Below are 19,949 nucleotides of genomic sequence, written 5' to 3' on the forward strand. Positions count from 1 at the left end.
TTTATGTTCATTTTGTATAGTATACCATACATACAAATTTATAAAAATATACTACCAGCTATAAAATAATTTTTAACTTAGTTTTATTAAACAACTTTTATTACATGATTTTTTTATTTATTTTTTGATGTTTTTTATAGCATAAAGAAGCTACCTATATACATTTTATTTGCTTTTCTTCAAAAAAGCAATCTTGCCACAATAAGGGTTAATAAATATCATACATACTGAATTGAACGATTTAACAAAATATTAATAAATATCATACATACTGAAATGAATGATTGAAAATGATGAATCAAAAAAATTTAATAAGAACTAATCATTTGTAAATTGCAAATAACTACCTTGCAACGTTTTATGAATGAAAAAGTGCTTTAAGAGGTCCTCTTTCGACTTAAAAACATTATTACATACATTACAAGGATATGTTTTAGAACAAATATGTTTAGTAAGACCTTCTTTACTTCTGAATTGTTCATCACATTTATTACATGTATAAATGTACAATCTGTGTGATTTGAAATGCTCCTGCAATGAATGAACATTATGGAAATTCTTTGAACAAACACCTCATGTTGTATGATTTTGAAACAAATGACGTTCACAGTGTCTTCGTAGAGCACTTTCATTAGCACATATTTCTTGGCACACATTACATTCAACATACTTTCTCTCTAAGCTATTATAATCAATAAAACTTTCAAACTGATACTTTTTTTTAAGTGATTTACTAACAAGATCATTACCATCATTGTTCTTTTTAAAAGATTTACATGGTAGTTCATCATCATCAGTTCTTGAGGGCTTTTTGTGACTCTCATCATATATTTTTAATTCCATGGTATCAAAGCATTTCTCAAAACAGATCTTACCATAAATACTTTCATACATCTATCAATGTTTAATAGCTGTGATACTAACTCAACACTATGAGAACATTATTCTTTGCTGAAAATGACAAACATTATGTTAACCTTTGATTCCAAAATAAAAAATAGAAAAGTATAAAATAACATTTATAAATTGAAAACAGTTTTTTTTTTTTTTTTTTTGCTTTCAATAAAACTTCTATATTCTTGTTTCAGTAAGAATATATCAAATGTACGATCGTTGAATATATATATAATATTTCAATATATACGATTGTAGAATTCGTAAAACTAAAATTCGTTTTTCTGTGTCAAGTAATTTTGGGAGAATTTTTTTCTCCTTTATTTTGGTGTAATAATTCTTGCTCATGGAATAAGTCTTTACAATATTGACAAATTATATTATTTCATCCCACAAAGGAAAAAAAAAAAAAAAACTAGCTTTTTACAAGCAGCAGACGGGTAAGCATTACCATAAACCTGGGCCTGCTATTCAATGATTTTTGAGTAAAAAATTAAGTTAATTAATATAAATTTCACTTTTCAACGTAACCAAATTCTGCATACTCTCGTTAATAATTTCAATGCTTAGGCGGAGGAGTAGGAGGGTTGTTTTTATTTCAAAGGCGATGCGATCAATTCATTTTTATATCATAGTAATTTGAATATTTTTGCTTTATAACTAAACTAGGTGACTTCTTGTACAAGGAAATCTTTTTCTCACTCATGCATTTTAATATTGATATCATTATTGGCAGAAAAACGACATTTCTTTTTAAGAGACGGATCTATTGATTCTTCTATGAGTGATAGGTGAAATGGGAAAGAGAGAGAAGAAGAAGAAAAAAAAAGTAGAATTTTGCTTTGAAATGGCGATTTTTTTCTATTAGAAAAATTTTCTTATTAATTTTAATGAATTTTTGCTCCAAATATTATTACTAGTTTCGGGACGGATGGTACTGCTACAAAACGAAATTTTTAAAATCAATTATTCTCCAAATTTAATATTAGATCAACGCAATTAAGATATAATTATTAATAAATAAGTTATGAACTCAACAATGATATTGCTTTAGTCTTTTGAAAACCAAATTTCCACTCCCATTTCGATAAAGTTCACTATATTCTCTGCCGATAGCGGTCAACTAATCACATCTCATTGTTTGCACACAAGTAGCACGAGCCAATAAACTTCAACTTCAATTTCATTGTTTGCAAACAATTTTTATTTTATATATGTTAGGATGCTAATTGGGATGACAGCTTTTGTTGCTAAAAATCCCTTAACCCTTTCATTCAAACAAACAAACAAATAGGATGCGATTCTGGAGCATACGCCGGAGAACACACCTTAATACCTTTCTATTAGGATGCTAGCGTTGTCATCATTTAAAATTGTTTCGTAAGGAAGATGAAATGTTAAAATATTCATCTAAAAATGGCACAAATGAATTCAGAAGAGCTGGAAACTGGCGCTTTGCAGGAAAATAAAGTAAGCTTGCATTAAAATTGTTATGACCTACATGTTATTTATATAGAAAACAAATATAGGATATATGGAATCTGCTTTTATATGTTTAGTTTCCATCGGCTGAAGAAGAAATTGACAAAAAGTTTGTTAGCCAAGCAGTTGCATTTGTTATAGGACACACTCGTAATGGTTTTGTTGCTCTTTGTGCCAGTGTAGCAACTTTGTTGAAGGAGCAAGCAAAGTAATTGTATTTGTGAATTTTTGTTATTCATTTAAAAAAATGCCCATTTTAACAATTTTTTTTATCTTTTTTTTAGACTAAAATCTGAAAATGAGTCGCTGAAGCAGCAGATCAATCAGCTGCAACATAAATTAGAATCTGAAAGGTTTGATTTACAAAAGAAATACATTTTGTCAGACCATAATGAATGCAAATTACCGTCATTCAACGAGCAATTCCCATTTGATTTGTCTAAAATGAAGAGAAAAGTAAGACACCCTCTTCTGTATTTCATATGAATCAACAGTAATTTAGTGTGTATATAGTTGTATAAACACTGCATATTTTAATTACAAAAAATTGCTTTGTTAATTGATTTGATTAGTTAAAATTCATTATTTTAATATCTTGTTGATCTGTGGTGGATTTAGGTCTTTTGCAGTTCTAGACAATTCACATTATAAGGGGTTGAATTAATAAACTAGTCAATTTAATTTAAGGAATTTCCAGATTTTTAATTTAATCATGTCAACAATTCATTTTGGGTTAATTTTTTATTAACTTTGAGCAAATGTATTTTTTATTATTTATGTCTGTGATGCATCCATGTTTGTATAAATAGATGTTTGGCATTTATAAATATTTTAATAATTAAATAAAAAAAAATAAAGACTTGAATATATCTAATTAATAATATATTAATACCCTTATATTTTATTATCAATTAAATTTATATTTTTTATAAATTTATTTAAAAATATTAATTTAATAAATATATTTCACTTTACTTTATTTTTCCTTTTTAAATATTCAATATCTTAGTAAATTAAAAAATTTGTACTGGAGCAAAATTTTGCTTTTAGAATATATATATGTATATATATATTAGAATGTATATATGAATATATATATTAGAATATATATATATGTAACATATTTTGTTTGAAGCAGAATGTAGGTTGAATACATAAAATCTATTTTTAATTTCGTTTTATTCTCTCCCGGCAGTTTTGATACAAGAAGGCACTGCGCCGCACAAAAGCAGAAGTAAGAAAGAGCGCAAAAGAAATGATCACTAGTCTTATATAACATAGGATTTCTGGCCACATGCCGATGGAATACATATGTTGACCTTTGACAAGGGCAACAGAAGTACCACTTTCATTTGATACGTAGTACTGATGGCGCATTATTTTTATCGGGATTAATTAAACCGAAAGTGGAATTAGATCACGAAATAAGAGAATATTTTTAGAATGAAGTTACTATGGGCTAAATTAAGATAAAATCTTGGAAATTAATTAAATTGAAATTAGAAGTAAAATATCATTATATATATATATATATATATATATATAATGATATTTTAAAATCTGATTTCCTAATTAATTTCCAGTTTTATCTTAATTTTGCCCATATCATATTAATTTTAAAATATTCTCTTATTTCCTGATCCCATTCCACTTTTTCTGTTTAATTAATTCAACATAAGCTTCGTAAAAATGTTTTTGTTAACAGTTGCCATGCTCTGAGTGAAGGGATAAAAAAATTGCTGACCTAAACAAATTCCTCTAAAAGATCCCTATGATTCCTGCCTGGGTCGATGTGTGTCGAGAAATCCCTATCAAAATCTTATAGTATATAAGCACTGGGAAAAATATTCTCCCTTTCTTTTATGCTAATCTGTTCCTGTATCGCGCTGTGAACGGACGTGCTTTGTACATAAATCATGCTGCCCGGGATGAAATAAAAAGTTAAAAATTCAGAGTGTGTCTTCCCTGTCTTCCGCCACAACTCTGCTTCAAATAATATGTTTACACACACATATATATATATAATAAAAAATAAATGTGGCCAGTTAAAAAATTTCATACATATTTTTTGTGTCAAAAATTAAGATATATACATATATGGCATTATAACCGTCAGCATAAGTTAGAAATATTCAAGCTATGGGTTCTGTGTTACAAGGAAAGGCTAAACAAGTTATAACAATCTTAAAAAAAAAAAAAAAAAAAAAATCTTTGTAAGATTTTCATTATTAATTTTTGATTCTGGTTTGTTAAATTTTGCTTATATTAAAATTATATCAATATTGAGTTAACAAACAAGAAAAATTTATTTGTTTTCAAACAATAATAATAATTAAAAAAAAATGTGTTATCTTTAGGGCGTCCAAGGAAGAGGTTACAAGGCTTTAAGTGGCTGCATTTGTAATAGCTGTGCAAACATTCTAGAAAATACCGATATACTTATTGCTCCCTTAAAGAAAGGTGAACGAGTTATCATCTCTGGAGAAATCAGTGGAACTGTCTGCTATGTTGGACACGTAGAATCATTATCATTTCCAGAAATTTTCATAGGATTGTATCTCGATGAAGCAGGTTTGTATTTTCTTAAGGCGGGGGATTCTGATATAATTCAATGAGTTGATATGTTTTATTTTTAAAATACATCTAAGTTTCATTAGTATATTAAGACAACTGTTCTATTCAAATAAATTGATAATTCGATAGTATGTAGTTACAGAAAATTGAACCATATTCTATTTAGTAAACTTTAAAAGCGCTATTTAAAACTGTGCCTAATATGAGCACTTTGTGTTCGTAGTAGTGGAATTGTGATAAGTTCTAACTTAATTTTACAGAGATTGAATAATTGATTAAGCAAAAATGTTGCCTTAGATTTTTTTTATCCCATAACATTTTGTGAAAACTACAGCTTAAACTATATTATTTTAAAATTTATTGAATAACTATATAAAATAGGAATAATGTGCTTGTATATCTACCAATCTGTTCAAACAATAAAAAGAATATTTATAAAAATATAACTTTTGTGTGGGGATCTTCAAATGGTTTATGAATTATTCAAATGTTTTTATTCTATTTTACATCAAATTTGGTATATTTTTTTTTATTTTTCAGTGGGTGATACAAATGGATGTGTTGGAAAAAAGAGGTACTTCTCTGTCCCTTACGGTTATGGTATGTTTGCACCTCTATGGAATGTCTGCTGTATCATAGAATAATGTTAGAATTCATAATTTTTTTTTCCTAAATTAGTTGTACATATATATAGATACTAACCTGAACAAATGTATATCTCTGTGTTAATCTATATTTTGTAAATATTAATTTATGGATATAATTGTATATTTACATGAAAAAAAGATAAACTTTATTTCATAAAAATGATGCACTGATGAGTATTATAGTATTTAAGTTTTCTGCTGCATTATAAATGTATGAATATTGTTATAGTTTAACTTTTATGACGTACTTTATCATTAGTAAGGACGATAAGCAAAAGCCAGTTGACGAGATTTATGTGCGAAAATATTATTTTCCTTTAAGCTTCACAGAATCTTTTTCATTATTAAATAATTTATTAGGATTTCATCCAATTTAGTCAGTTCTTAGTTGATGGTAGATTTATTGTGAATGAAAGTAAAAAAATATAAGCACTGAGGACTGAAGATGACCATAGATACCATCTTTAAATTACCGAAAGAGTAGAAAATAATTCTGTTTTAAAAATGTTAAATATTCTGTGTTAAAAATTCCTGTTTCAAGGTTACTAGTAACCTTACAGTACAAAAATGTACCTATATATTCTATAAAAAAAATTATGTTTGAAACCAAATCAGCAAAAAGTCAACTATTCTGCAATTTTAGTAATATTATTAGCAAAGCTTCTTATTACTAGTAAGCTCATTTTGATTGCAAATATTTTACATTGTTTGTCCAAAATGATATAAAAGTATTATACAAAGAATATTTTTTCACTTATTGCCATTTTTATAATGCAGCAAACATATCAAACTGAAAGAAGAATGCTGTTAAAGCTGAGCCTAATTTTGTGTGGGTTGCGAAAGATGCATCATAAGTACATATATATACATATAATATTAATAATTTCCTCTTTATTCTTGACATTTTCTTCCCTGTGACTATTTTATATCGGAAGAATCACAAGGCTGCGCTGGCAAGGTCTCGGCTTCGGAATCAGAGGGTTTCAAGTGCAAGACACGATTGTGTAAGCGGATCTCATGCACATTCATTCCATCTGGGCAAACATCCTCCCTCTGGTGTAGTGAGGAAGTCTGGAGAGGGGGTGCTGGCTCAGGTTTCATAATTTTAAACTGCTGTCATCTAACAGCGGTTCAAAATTATGAGGTTTGTCCCACAATAGCCCTAGTGTTGCTTTAAAATGGGACGTTAATGTACTAAATAAAGACATCAGAAGAATCATCTTTTGCCAAGGTTATTTTTCAAATCAGTATGAGTATCTATAATTTTGCCACTTGTAAGAAACGTCCCATTATATCTATTTTAAACTTGCTATAAGTATAAAATTTCTAAAGCATTTTTAAAACCAGAATATAAATATTCATAGAATTTAGATTGTAAGCATAACATTTTTCAACTTAAAGCAAAGTTTAATATTCACCTCTAAGATTGTGGTTTTATTTATTTAAGTTAACATTCTATTATAAAATTTCTATTATGGAAAAACAATTATTTACCATATTAATTGCACAGTTAAATCATGAATCCAGCATAAGAATTAAAAAAAATTTTCTTTCAACAGCAGAATAATACATTAAATAATATTTTGTAAAATTTCAAAATTCTTCATACGTTTCTTTTAGAAAAGTGACATCCATTTGAAAGAAACAAAAGAAGACTAATTAAGTATTTTTGTTTATTAATACAAGGTTGTATTCAAAAAATGCCTGTTACAACTTTACATTCATCTTTCACTACAAACTTACAATCAGTCTAAAACTTGTATGTACACTATATGTTACAAACATCTGCCAAAAAAAAAAAAAAAAAGTCTCCCTGATGATGTACAACTCAAATATGTACATTTTCAAATGACAGAGTTGAGATTCAGGAAGCACAAAACATAAATGCACTGATATAATACAGTGAAAATTTTGTACACTTTTAGTCATTATCAGAAATGGGAAAAAGAAATTTTCAATATTTAAATTAACTAAAAATTTTAAAACCTATTTTAAAAGTATTGGGTACTGAGGGAGAAGAAAAAAAGACAGGGGGGAAAAGCATTTTATTTGCATAGTCCAAACGATGAGTGTAAAAATATAAAGCTTATCTAAATTTTTCTCCAGGTTCTTGTCAAATGCATTAATTTTGATGTTTAAACACACTAATGTGCTACACATTTCCTGCATAAATAAATATGATGAGAAATAAAGCATATCTGTAAGAAGTGGATTAGACATAGTGGTAAAGCTTGCTGTATAAATTTAAATTATTCAAATTTCAATTGTAGTGTGATTTATATAATTCACTCAATGCAAGTAAACTATAAAATTACTATTGATTCATTTCTCTATTGGTATAATTTTTGTATTTGATTTGTTAGTACTTTAATAATTAATATAATTAAAATAAAAAGCAATGAGTCCAATGAAATTTTTGTCATAACAAATGAAACTATCTGTGAATTTTAAATTTAGCAATAGAATTTACCTCAATGAATTACTTTAATACTAATTAACTATAGCAATTTAAATTAAAAAGGAAAGAAAGCATAATTTTGTTCCTAAAATATATGAAGCAAATGGGTTCAAAACCCATAAGAACTGATAATTTATTAAATCATGTAGCAGTTATTAACACAGATCAGATATAGAAAATTAGATCTGCATGTTTCATGAATTTGAAACAATAACTAAATTAATTATTTCAAATAATAATTAAATATACTAAAAAGTAATAATTATTACACATTTCATACTATGACTTATAATGATAAAAAAAAACACATTCGTTATTATAACGATAAAAAATGATAATAAAGGTACTCGCAGAATATTGGAACTAAAATTTGTATTTAATCTGATTTCAAAGACAATTCAAATAAAGCTGTTTTTCTTCCATTTTAATGAATATAAAATGATCAAAATTTTGCATTCTTCATTCATAATTGCGCACAATATATTTTACAGGTCCCCAGATTTAAAAAATTATTTACTTTGACACAGTGAGAAAAAACATTGCAAAAATTTTTTCAGTTTCTTTTGAATTTCATTTTTCTAAAGAATCAAAATATCTGTTTGATCAGAATATTAATATTTTCTTGAAATATCCTTTTTCATATCATTTGATTAAGCTTTTGCAAGTCATATCTACATATAAATACAGCAAACAGCAGTCAAATTTATTATAAATATAATACTTAGCATTGCATCTAAAATTAATGTGCATTTACATAAATTATTTTCACATCCAACACATACTGCAGAAATATGACAATGAATATTTATTGCTTAGTTGCAACTGATCAAACAGATGCAGCATAACACATTTGTTAAAGGAAGACAATTGTGTAATCAAAATTCGAAATAATTCAACAATAACAAACATCATTATGTATTTTCATTAAGAAACTACAAAGGAAAATTATTAATATTTTTAGTAGCAATTAGCACCACTATGTATGTAGGTGACTGCCTTTAGCATTTATAAGGTTAAAATAAGTGAATTTGTTTGGCACCAAAAAAAAAAAAAAAAGAATATCACAGAAAAGTAATCACATGGTTTAAACAACCATAAAGTGAGGGAAAACACAATAATATAGTCTTAAGAATTAAATTTAAAAGAGGGGAATTTTCATCATATATCAGAAAAGTGGAATTATATACAGATGGTTGAATGATTGCTCAAATCATTTAAAGTTATGAAAATTCCCCACTTTATAATTTCTTGCAAAATGCAGATTGAAATTTATAGCTCAAAGTAAACACAATTATTATGGAAGATTTATACTTATTTCAGATTATAGTGAGCAATATTATGCTGTTTCTTTCATTTGTATAATAGAAAGACAGCAGGAAAAGGTCTTATTCATAAAATGCATATTCATACTGATCTATTTTGTACTTTTAACTTCTGATGCATCACACAAGACTGTAAAAGGTTAAGTTAGTTGAAGTGATATATAAAAAAAAATGCTAATAACATAAATAATGTTCAGTATTAGTCAAGTATCGCCTTTAGCTTCTTTAGGAACTCCTAAATAACTGTTGGTCAGGAAATCAAACTGCGGAGTGTCTTTGATAGCAGAATACACATCTGACACTGTTATTTCTTCTGGACACCTGAAATAATACAACTGATGAGTAATGTAAGAAAATTTTACTTTTCATTATATTTCATTAAAAAGTGTTCTTTTTACAAAGGAAATAATATATATATTTAATATTATATATATATTATACAAAATTTTTACTATACAAAAGCTATTCCTTTTTAACCTATAAAATGATGTTAAAATAATTTTTATGCAATAATATCTTTGATGTTATGATGAAAACACATTAAAATTCCATTTTTAAAATTAAACTTCAAATTAAAAGTTTGAGAAATCCATTCTTAGAGTGCCATAAAAATAATTTGCCAAACTTCATGCTCCTAACTTCAATGGCTTTATGCTAGGCATTGCTCAGGACAACACTTTATATATAAAGAAAGATTTTATTGAGGAAAAATATTTCTATAAAAATTATAAAAAGAAAAAAAACGTTAAAAAAACACTCTTTTTTTAAAAATTTCTTTAAAAACATTTAAGCACCATTATGCAGCAGTTTCTTTTTTTCTTAATCAAAACAAATTTAGCAAGATTAGTCCAACAAATAAAAATGTTCAAATGGATAGGGACATACAAAAAAAAATACCGAGAAAATATAACGATCATTGAAAATTTAAAGCTTCAAGTTAAAATTTCATCCTACGAGATTTTACACGATTGACAAACGTAATTACATACCACATTTAATTATGATTCAATATAGTACAGTTGAATACCTATAGTAGGTTTTCCAAGCAATTGCTCCGAAACGACATATTAATGAGAATGATCGAATATGTTGCTGTTTTCAAAGCAGCCTTTACCAAGTTCAATAAACCATTTTGGCGCATCAAATTTATCCTGCTACTTTCATATTTTCTGTTGATCGGATCATATTGCATATTCTTCTTTAACAACACATAAAAGTTTAAATATATACATACCAGGCATAACTTCAATAAATTCTGCAACTTCTAAAACATTAAAAATTGAAATTCAAAATTTTTTAGATTCGCAATAAGTATAACACATTATGTATTTTGTATTGCCCTTTCCAGATAACTATTCCAGTATTTTAATAAATGGTAGTGCTCATTGTTGAGCACTACCATTTATTAAAGAAAAAGGGAGAAAAAAAGTTGGAAAGTCATTAAGGGTCATCTTAATATGTGCTGGAACCCCTGGAATACTTCTTTGAATTCTTCCCTTTTGTTGGTTTCCTTTTTTGATACATCCGGTAAATAAGCCTTTATGGCCATGATTTCGAATGATCATATTCAACTTATGGGAAACAAAACAAAACGCTTTCTTCGTCTTCATGAGAAAATTAAGCACTTTTTAAGAAGCACTTTTCACAACACTACGCATCCTGTCATTTAAAAACTACTATTTATTTTTTAAAGAATTTCTCTAAATTTCAAAATGTATCTTCTAACGTATAGGAAATTTCCCTAAATGGCATTATGTCCAATTTTTAATAATTTTTCTAGAAAGAAAAAAAAAAAAAAAAAAAAAAAAGATTCATAAAAATTTAAATAAAAGGACTTTTTTAGATTTATTTTATCTTGTAGTTATCTTAATCAGAATTTTTTTAAACATGATTTCAAAGAAATCTATTAAAATATATACCTTAAATTCATTTGAGCATTAAGAGATTAAAAGTTTTTTAATTTATGTCAGTTTAAATAACTGATAAGTCTGTCTTCAGTTTAAGCAAAACATCTGAGAAGCCAACCAATTGTGAAATACAATCAGTGATTAAGTTTTTGATGGCAAGGAATTGTTTCAGCAATGGAAATTTATCGGCAAATAACTGAAATGTATGGTCCCAATTCGCTGAGTGATAACAAAGGGTAAGTAGGTTAGAGCATTTATGGGCAGACAAACTATTTATGATAAACCAACTGTCTACATCAAGAAGATTTGGTCAACGCTGTGGATGAAAAGATTCTGGAAGATTGGCGATCCAGAATTTCAATTCTATCATTGGAATTCCCAATGTGAATAGAACAATTTTGCACAAATTGTCTATAAAAATTTGAAATTTTGTAAACTGTGTGCATGTTAAGTTCCCAAGATGCAGACTGAAGAACACCAAATGAAAAGAATGGCTTTTTTTGGAGTGGGGGGGGGGAGGCTGACATCATTAGTAAAGTGATAAACAAGAGACATAGCCTTCTGATGTCTGACCCAAAATCTGATTGGGTCTTTTGGATGGGAACAGATTTACCACCCACCATAGAGTCCAGACTTGACGCAAGATATTTTAATTTGTTCTGCTACTTAAAGCAGTTCCTCGGCAGCAAGAAATTCACCATGCATGAGAAGATGAAAGAAACATTTAAGTTAGGCATGTAGAAATTTGCAGAACATTATCAGAAATGTTTAAACAAATATGGAAACAATGCAAATAAATAAAATAAACGTAGAAAAAGGAGTTGGGGGGGGGAATCTGCAATGGATTATGTTTTATAAGAAATCAAATCTTACTTTCCAAATAATCAACATATCACTAAAATAAATTACACTTACAACTGGCCCCCCATTCTGTTGTATCCAGCATTTACAGATGATCTTATTATATCTGCTGCAAGCTCTCGACAAGCCTAAAAAATAAAAAAAATTGTAAAACATTTTAAAACTTTTGTACCAAAAATATAATTAATAAAAACAGGCCTAAAATCACACTTTTAATAATAAGTACTAAAAACAAAACTTTGATTTAAATAATTCTTCACTTTTTAGTCTTAATAATTTATAAAAAATATTAAAGAACCCTATTGTTCAGATAACCCTGAAGATTCGTTTTTCATCAAAGGCACTGTTGCCTGACAGAAGTCAAAAGAAATTAAAATCAATTAATTAATTGACCACATACCTTCCAACATCAGTTGCATGGTCACCGATAGCAATTCCTACCACTGTATAACATATAATGAAGTATCGACAAATTATTAAAGAATAGATATTTCCAAAGAAATTTAATTAATTATAACAAATATTTTCAAACATTATTCAAAATTATTTAACAAACATTTATTATTGGTTAAATATATAAATGAATTTTTTTAAATTTATTTATTCATGTGGCAGATAAAAATAAATGATAAAACTTTACTTTTGATGAAACCGGATAGCTGCTTACAAAAATTTTAAATCCCACAACACAATTTTGTTGATCAAAAAAATTAACACTGTTTTTGTTAGAGATTAAAAAAATTTTTTCATAGAATAACAAACTCTCAAATATCAAAACAGTTTGTGGTATGAGGAGTGATTCCAGTTTTTGCATTCATGCTGGAACAAGATTCCATTTTCTTAAAAAAATAACCATGCTAAAAACTCTTTCATTATTGACATTTCTGTGAACAAGGATTTGGGAAGAAGACATTTTTGACATTTGTTATAATAATCCATATTTTTTTACTATATATCTGTAACTCTGTAAGTTTCACCTAATTTCTATAGCTGTTGGAGAGTATGTATTATGTAATTCTAAAATATCAAAATAATGTTTTATTCTGAGAAAACACTAAAGCACAAATTTTTAAAACTGGCACATCAGAAAATGTGTGAAAAATTGATTAAAAATTTTTATCTTTACAAACAGGTCAATTTGAAAAAAAAAAAAAAAAAAAAAAAGTTAAATGAGTCAATTTGAATCAAAGAGAGCAACTATTTTAGATTATAGATATACTTACTGCTAATATCATTTCTTCAATAGTTGGCATGAATATAGATGGTTCCATTTCTATAGGCTTAATGTTCACTCCCATCTGTAAATGCAACAGAAAATCATTACATAGAAAATTAAATCATAGTTATACTATATGAAGGATGATTCAATAAAAAGATACAATGAATTAATTTTCCAAAATTTCTAAGCTTCAAAACAAATTTACTTGAATATTATTGGAGGAATTTATAAATATTTGTTTCAATTTTAAATTTTTATTTAAAATTTTAAAAAAATTGTTGCTGATCCTTTTACAATTAAGTCCTGGTCCTTGACCTCAGCAATGTCTACAAAATTTCTAAAACTGTTAAATGTAGCAATATATTGAATTGATTCTAACACATTTTTGCACAACAAATCTCACATTTTAAAATGCAAAAATCAAGATGACTAATGATCCTGTGGGGGAAAAAAAAATCTTTCAGATAAAAATCATTAATGTCTTGAGAAACTTAAGTATTTAGTTTAATAATTAGTTTCAGTATAATAAGACTATATCCACAAATAATAATAAAAAAAAAAGACTTTATTTATTTTGGCTTATAGCATGTAAAAGCAATTCTTACTAGGAGAACCTAACATTTCCCTAACCCAGACAATTCTTTCAGATAAAAAAAGATTGATTTTTGTAATCTGTTAGCAACAGAAATTTTCCAATCAAAATTTAGTTTTTTTTTTTTTTTTTTAATGATTTATCATTTGTACCAAAAATATTCACCTGTGATGATACTTCTTTCACAAAAGCAGCTGCTGGATGGATATAGGATATACGAGTCAGGGGTAAATGATTTTGGTTATTTTTAAGTATTGAAGAATCTGCCTTGGTATCTTCAAGAATATCGATTTCTAAATCATCTTCAGTTGAATCTAATTTTGTGTGATCTTCATGTAAACTACAAAATAAATCATTGGCATTGCTTACAGAACATAGCTCAACACCTGCAAGAAAATAAATAAATAAATAAACATGTATGGCACTTTTATAAAAGTAATGAAAACTTCTGATCCGAAACATCATAGCCTGAAAATATTATAAAGCATTATTTATTTTATCAAATATATTTTTAAAATATTTTGTAGCTGAAATCAAATTTAGAAATTCAGAATAAGATATCAAAATAAAACAAAATGCCAAATACTTCTATTAAATTGGAAACAGAAATATAAAAGCAAGTTTTGAAAATTAAATATTTCTGAAGCATAAATTAATAATTCTTTGAATTAAAGATTATATTGGGAAGGCCAACCAATTATCAAATAGATTACTGATTGTTTTAATACAGAATGAATGACAAAAGCTACAATACAAGGCATTAAATAATACATTAAAAAATTTCTTAAAATTAAGAAGAAAGAAATTGCATGGAAATTAAATCAATGTTATTCAAAAGTTACACAATCACATTTTAGAAATAATGAATTATACCTGACCACTTTGGTTCTGGTAGGAGAGTCATCTTTTCTAGAAAAACAAAATTTTAAATTCAGAAATCTTATAAAAAATAAGGTTAAATATTCTTTTTTAAAATGATTCAAATAAAAAAAGAATTACCAGACACCATTGGTACAAAGCCATTTTTTCGACACCAAGTCATAATGACATGCCTTGGCCACACACTTTCTTCTGTAGCGTAAGGAAATTTATTTTTCTTAAGAATGTTCAAGATGGCTGTTCGCACCAAACCAGCTCTCTTCCACTAAAAATCATATTGAAGGTAAAATAAATCATGCAACAATAACTAGCTATATTTGGAATAAATAGAATTAAATGATTTCTCAAACTTTCAAACAGATTCTTAAATGAGATCCTTTAAGAATGCTGCTTCAAATCCTAATATGTCAGAATTTTCAGAGTTAATAAAATTAAAGAAATTTTGTAAATAACCTTGGTTTAAAATATTTCTCAAACAAATGCTAACAGCTCAGCTTCACTTATTTATCATCAATATTATTTCATATGCTTTCATTATTTTTCTATGAACTATTTCACTAAGTGAAGTTAATTTTTATTCAAATTCACACTATTCCATATAATATTTTTTGAAATATAAAAAAGAATACTATTGCTTCATTTTGAAATCTGCAACAAACTTTGAGGTTACTCTTGTTATAAAGATATGCTTCCACCATTAAAGTATATTCTGAAAAACTGAATGTTTCCTTTAAGCAAATTGCATTTCAGAAACAAAAATTATCTTTTTCAAGCAATGGTTTTTTTAAAGACTACTATTACATTGTTTACTCTATTGGAAAAATATACAGTACTGTGTTAGGGTTCAGACGTAGCAAAACTGCAAAAAAGCAACCTGGTTACAACGGAGAGGATAGATCACCAATTACCACTACGGGCGGTCGAAATTGGAAAGGTTATTTCCTACAATCACCTTTAAAAGAAGGGGAAAGCATCTTCTAGCTTTTCTCATAGAATGCCCGTATTCAAAGTAACTTGTCTGAGTTTGGGCTCCCGAAACTTAAAGGTTAAATATTCTTCAGAGTAATAATTGTTGAAAAATTTTTGGAATTTGCACCAGAAAAAAAATTGATTGATAGATGGCTTCTGAACTGCAGAAGAGTCTATAAGACAAGTTTCAAGATACAAAATCATGCTCCTTCTGTATGTTTCCAGGAAGAAATAGATAATATGACAGAACCAATAAAAACAGATTTGTATAGTAATATGCTATACATCTCTTAGTCTCTGATTATTTAATTATTTCATCAGCAGAAATGTCCAAGAAATCAAAATGCATGCCAAATGGAGTACAAGCAGTAAAAATTGATAGGAATTTAATTTTTAGAAACAATTCAGATTGTTTTGGGAAGATATTTCAACCAACAATAATTATTAAAAAATTAATTTCTCAGAAATTATATATTCTGATTATTTATGATCATTGAAATAAAAATGATAACTAATTTCAGATACCAAATATTTCTATAATTTTGTTATTAGAAATGAATGACATACAAATATTAAGTATTAAAAATCAAAGTTTTGAGATTTAAAAGATATTTTTAAAAGCTGTATCTGTGCCCCAATATGTTTAAAAAATAATAAATCATAACAAATGTAAAATATGTATCTTAAATATTCCTACTGATAAAGAATTTAATATTCAACATTCTTAGTGTCATCAAAAATGCTACTAAATACGTGAATTTACATTAACGACGACGTGAATTACACAATGTGAATTTACATGTACACGACCACGAGATTCTCCCTTCCCATCCCATGGTATCATATATGAGATGAACTTTTCCCTCTCCAGGGGTTCACAATCACGTAGGCATGATTTCAATTTGGAATGTTTTGTTAAAATTTTTAAATAGCATTAGATGGCAGTTAAAGGCTATTATAATTTCAAAAAATGTTTCACAGGACACAGACCTTCAATATGCTCATTTGGCTCCGAGTTCTTTTATTTGATCTGGGTACTGAAACATATAAACAATTACACTTTTTCAGTTCGCTCAAGAGGTTTGGGCATTTAAAGGACCTTGACTGACTGCGCTCTGGATTTACATTTATATTTTGACTAAGATGGATAAAATATTAACTATTGGTTTATGTAGGTGTAGATTTATTGTTCACATTTGGGATTTGCTAGATAGTTTTTATCTATTTTTTATATATAGATATTTCGGGTCAGTTTTATTTTAGTCACTATGGTAAAAAGAGCAAAATATTTAAATGGGGGTAAAATTTCTAAATTGATGACTGAACCAGAGAGTGAAACAGAGAAAAATTATTTTTTGAATATAAGCAGTAGAGAATCTAACTATTCAGATGACAATGAAATAATTATTATGGTGATAATAGTGCAGATAATTTAAATACCTATGATTTGCAAAAACACATCAAAGAATTACCATCCCTGGAATTTTCTAGAAATAGAGTTATCCACATAAATAGTTCGGGACCAGTTGAAGAAGAATTATACTTTTTTAAATTTGCTTTTCAAGGATGAAATTATAGTTGATGAAACAAACAAATTTTTGAAAAATCTAAAACAGAGCCAAGTTTATCAAAATCACCAGAACCCAAATGCATTACAGAAGTGACGGGAAATGAAATAAGAGTTTGTTTATAATAATGAGTATAATTAAGAAATCTACAATTAAAATGTATTCTTCTTCAAATCCATTACTTTGCACTCCTTTTTTTTTAGTTCTGCCATGTCAAGAAATACGTTTTTGGAAATTTTGAAATGTCTGCACTTTTTGTCAAAACCAGATGCAAAAAAAACCCAAAAAAACTTGAAAAGGTAAACCTTGTTCTGGAAAAATAGATAAAAAATTTCAGAACTCTTTATATTCCTGGAAGGTAAAGAAGTTCGTTCTTTGGTAAGGAAGACTTGGCTTCCATCAGTACATTCCTTCCAAACGATCTCAGTACGGCATAAAAATTTATAAATTATGCGCTTCTAATTCTGGGTACATTTGGAATTGTCTTGTCTACACTGGCAAAGACACTGAGCTGATGGAATCCGGTGCACTTTATGGATAATGTGTTACAAAAACTTTGTCGGCCAATTTAGAAAATAGAGGATGTAATGTATACTTTGGTAGATTTTTTGTTTCTCCCAAACTGGCCATTCATCTTTTGCAGAAAAGAAGAAAACAAATATCTGTGGCACTGTGCAAAAAAACAGAAATGGTACGCCAACAAATTTTCCTGATCATATTCAAAAGGATTCTATTTCAGTGTTTCAGAAGGAGGATATTAATGTGATAGGATTCAAAAATAAAAGGATAGAAGTTATCATGCTGAGAACATTTCAAAGAAAGGGACTACTTCCTACGGGGGGGGGGGGGGGGGGGGCAAAAAAAAAACGGGACAGGATGTAAAGAAACCACATAGCGTAGTTCATTGCAATAAGCACATGAGAGGAGTTGATACCGGAGATTGTCATTACTCAGCTTTTTGAAAAGCTATAAAGTGAGGTTGCTGGATATGGTTGCTTTGAGGTTTTTGGATATGGCATTATTAAATTTAAACATACTATTCTGCAAACAAAAAGGCAAAAAAATTTCATCTCTGTAATTTCAAACATATATTGTTCAGCAAGTAATCCAAAGATACAAGGAAACTAATCCCACAAAAGTGCAAACTGTGTCACGAGTTGACAATTGTTTACGATTAATTGGATGTCATTTTCCGAAATTATATTTAGATAAAAATGGTAAAAATTCAAAAAGACAGTGTGTAATATGCAAAAAAAGTTGCTTAAAGGAAGGAGCGGGGGAAACGAAATTTATTTTATTATGAATGAAAAACTTGCTAATAGGGCTTTGTCCCAAACAACGTTTTGAAATGTATCATAAACTTTAACAATTTTAAAGACAATTAAGTAATTTTTTATATTAAGTTTTTCCATGTTTTGAATATTTGCATGCAAATGCATGTCATTTTCTGAAAGTATATATTATACATAACATTTTTTAATATTAAATTGTTATTTTAATAAAAACGTTTCTTTATTTCATTTTCTGTTATATTTCGCAACTGCTTTTTTCAATATTGCAACAATTTTATTACAGAATATTCAACTATTAACAATGATAATAAACTGTAAATTTCAGCACATTTAACTGCTGAAATGATTTTATATGAATTTTTAAATAAAATTAGGCTTAACGGAAAAAATTGCCCGATCCTATGGGTACATACACTCTTGGAATGTACGGGCCTGGTGAATGCTTCTTTCTCCACCTGCCAGTCCTGAACAGGTTAAAGCATTTTAAAACAAACTTTTTAAATTGCATAAAAATTATTTTAAGATTTCATTCAAAAGAAGAATTTGCAATACCTCACAAGCACGTTGTTTACCAATAGTCCACCTTAGAAACTCATCCATTGAAGATGCACAAAATGGATATAAACTTCGATCTAAAAAAAAACAAAAAAAACCTAAGAAATAGTTTAAGGAATGTGACTACATTCAGGATGAATTTTTTGAAAAACATAATTATATTTTTGAATTAATTTAAGTGACAAAATCTCTTAAAACCTGGAATATATTATATATATATATTTCTAAAGAGGTATAAAACTAAAATCTTCTAGTTCAGATATTTATTAAGTGATATGCTTAAAATTTTGCAGACAGGAAGAAATATATTATCTAGTTCCTGAACTAAAAAGTAAGACGTATTTCTATCTACAATTTAAATATTGGGATTCAAACATGAAATTTTAATAAATAACATGGCATATTTTTTCACAATGTTAAGTATTAAAAAAATTATAAAATACTTGCAAATGAATAGATTAATTATTCTATAGATCAGGAATTGCAGATCATATTGAGAAATTGTTGTACCAAATTTAAACAAAAAAATTAAAATTTCAGAAAATAGTATTTAATTATGTAAAATAGCATTAAAACATATGTAAATGCAAATATAAAAATGCAAGTAACAATCCAAAAAATAGATTTAGAAAAAAATTCTAAAGGTTTTGTAAAGAAACTTATTCAAATATTTAAAAAAAATTCATAATTCCACAAAAACGATTTTTTAACGTAGTTGCCTACTTTAAAC

At 27.4% G+C, this 19,949-nt stretch overlaps 2 protein-coding genes across 2 annotated transcripts in view; one reads left to right on the forward strand and one right to left on the reverse strand.

Moving 5' to 3' along the window:
* Nucleotides 1-2,038: 2,038 nt before the first annotated feature.
* LOC129987656 (uncharacterized) lies at nt 2,039-6,798 on the forward strand. Its single transcript, XM_056095613.1, has 5 exons — nt 2,039-2,364; nt 2,454-2,584; nt 2,661-2,832; nt 4,734-4,947; nt 5,491-6,798. The coding sequence occupies exons 1-5, from the start codon at nt 2,311-2,313 to the stop codon at nt 5,592-5,594; spliced, it is 675 nt and encodes a 224-aa protein (XP_055951588.1). The 5' UTR covers nt 2,039-2,310; the 3' UTR covers nt 5,595-6,798.
* Nucleotides 6,799-7,270: 472 nt separating this feature from the next.
* The window catches only part of LOC129988337 (YEATS domain-containing protein 2-like), a 45,821-nt gene continuing 33,142 nt past the window's right edge, over nt 7,271-19,949 (reverse strand). The window contains exons 12-18 of the mRNA XM_056096539.1: nt 19,217-19,296; nt 14,956-15,100; nt 14,830-14,865; nt 14,122-14,342; nt 13,369-13,443; nt 12,200-12,273; nt 7,271-9,698 (exon numbers count right to left, since the gene is read on the reverse strand). Of these exons, the coding sequence (XP_055952514.1) occupies nt 9,581-9,698; nt 12,200-12,273; nt 13,369-13,443; nt 14,122-14,342; nt 14,830-14,865; nt 14,956-15,100; nt 19,217-19,296 (749 nt within the window). The 3' untranslated portion in view covers nt 7,271-9,580. The remainder of the gene's footprint in view (nt 9,699-12,199; nt 12,274-13,368; nt 13,444-14,121; nt 14,343-14,829; nt 14,866-14,955; nt 15,101-19,216; nt 19,297-19,949) is intronic.

The sequence above is a fragment of the Argiope bruennichi genome, chromosome 10 (genome assembly GCF_947563725.1).
Source record: "Argiope bruennichi chromosome 10, qqArgBrue1.1, whole genome shotgun sequence".
Classification (NCBI taxonomy): domain Eukaryota; kingdom Metazoa; phylum Arthropoda; class Arachnida; order Araneae; family Araneidae; genus Argiope; species Argiope bruennichi.

Bases quoted from the DNA above. Each gene is read 5' to 3' on its own strand.
- LOC129987656 (XM_056095613.1), top strand. From the start codon at position 2,311: ATGGCACAAATGAATTCAGAAGAGCTGGAAACTGGCGCTTTGCAGGAA. The intron at 2,365-2,453 runs GTAAGCTTGCAT...TTATATGTTTAG, and splicing joins GCGCTTTGCAGGAAAATAAA to TTTCCATCGGCTGAAGAAGA. The intron at 4,948-5,490 runs GTTTGTATTTTC...TTTATTTTTCAG, and splicing joins ATTGTATCTCGATGAAGCAG to TGGGTGATACAAATGGATGT.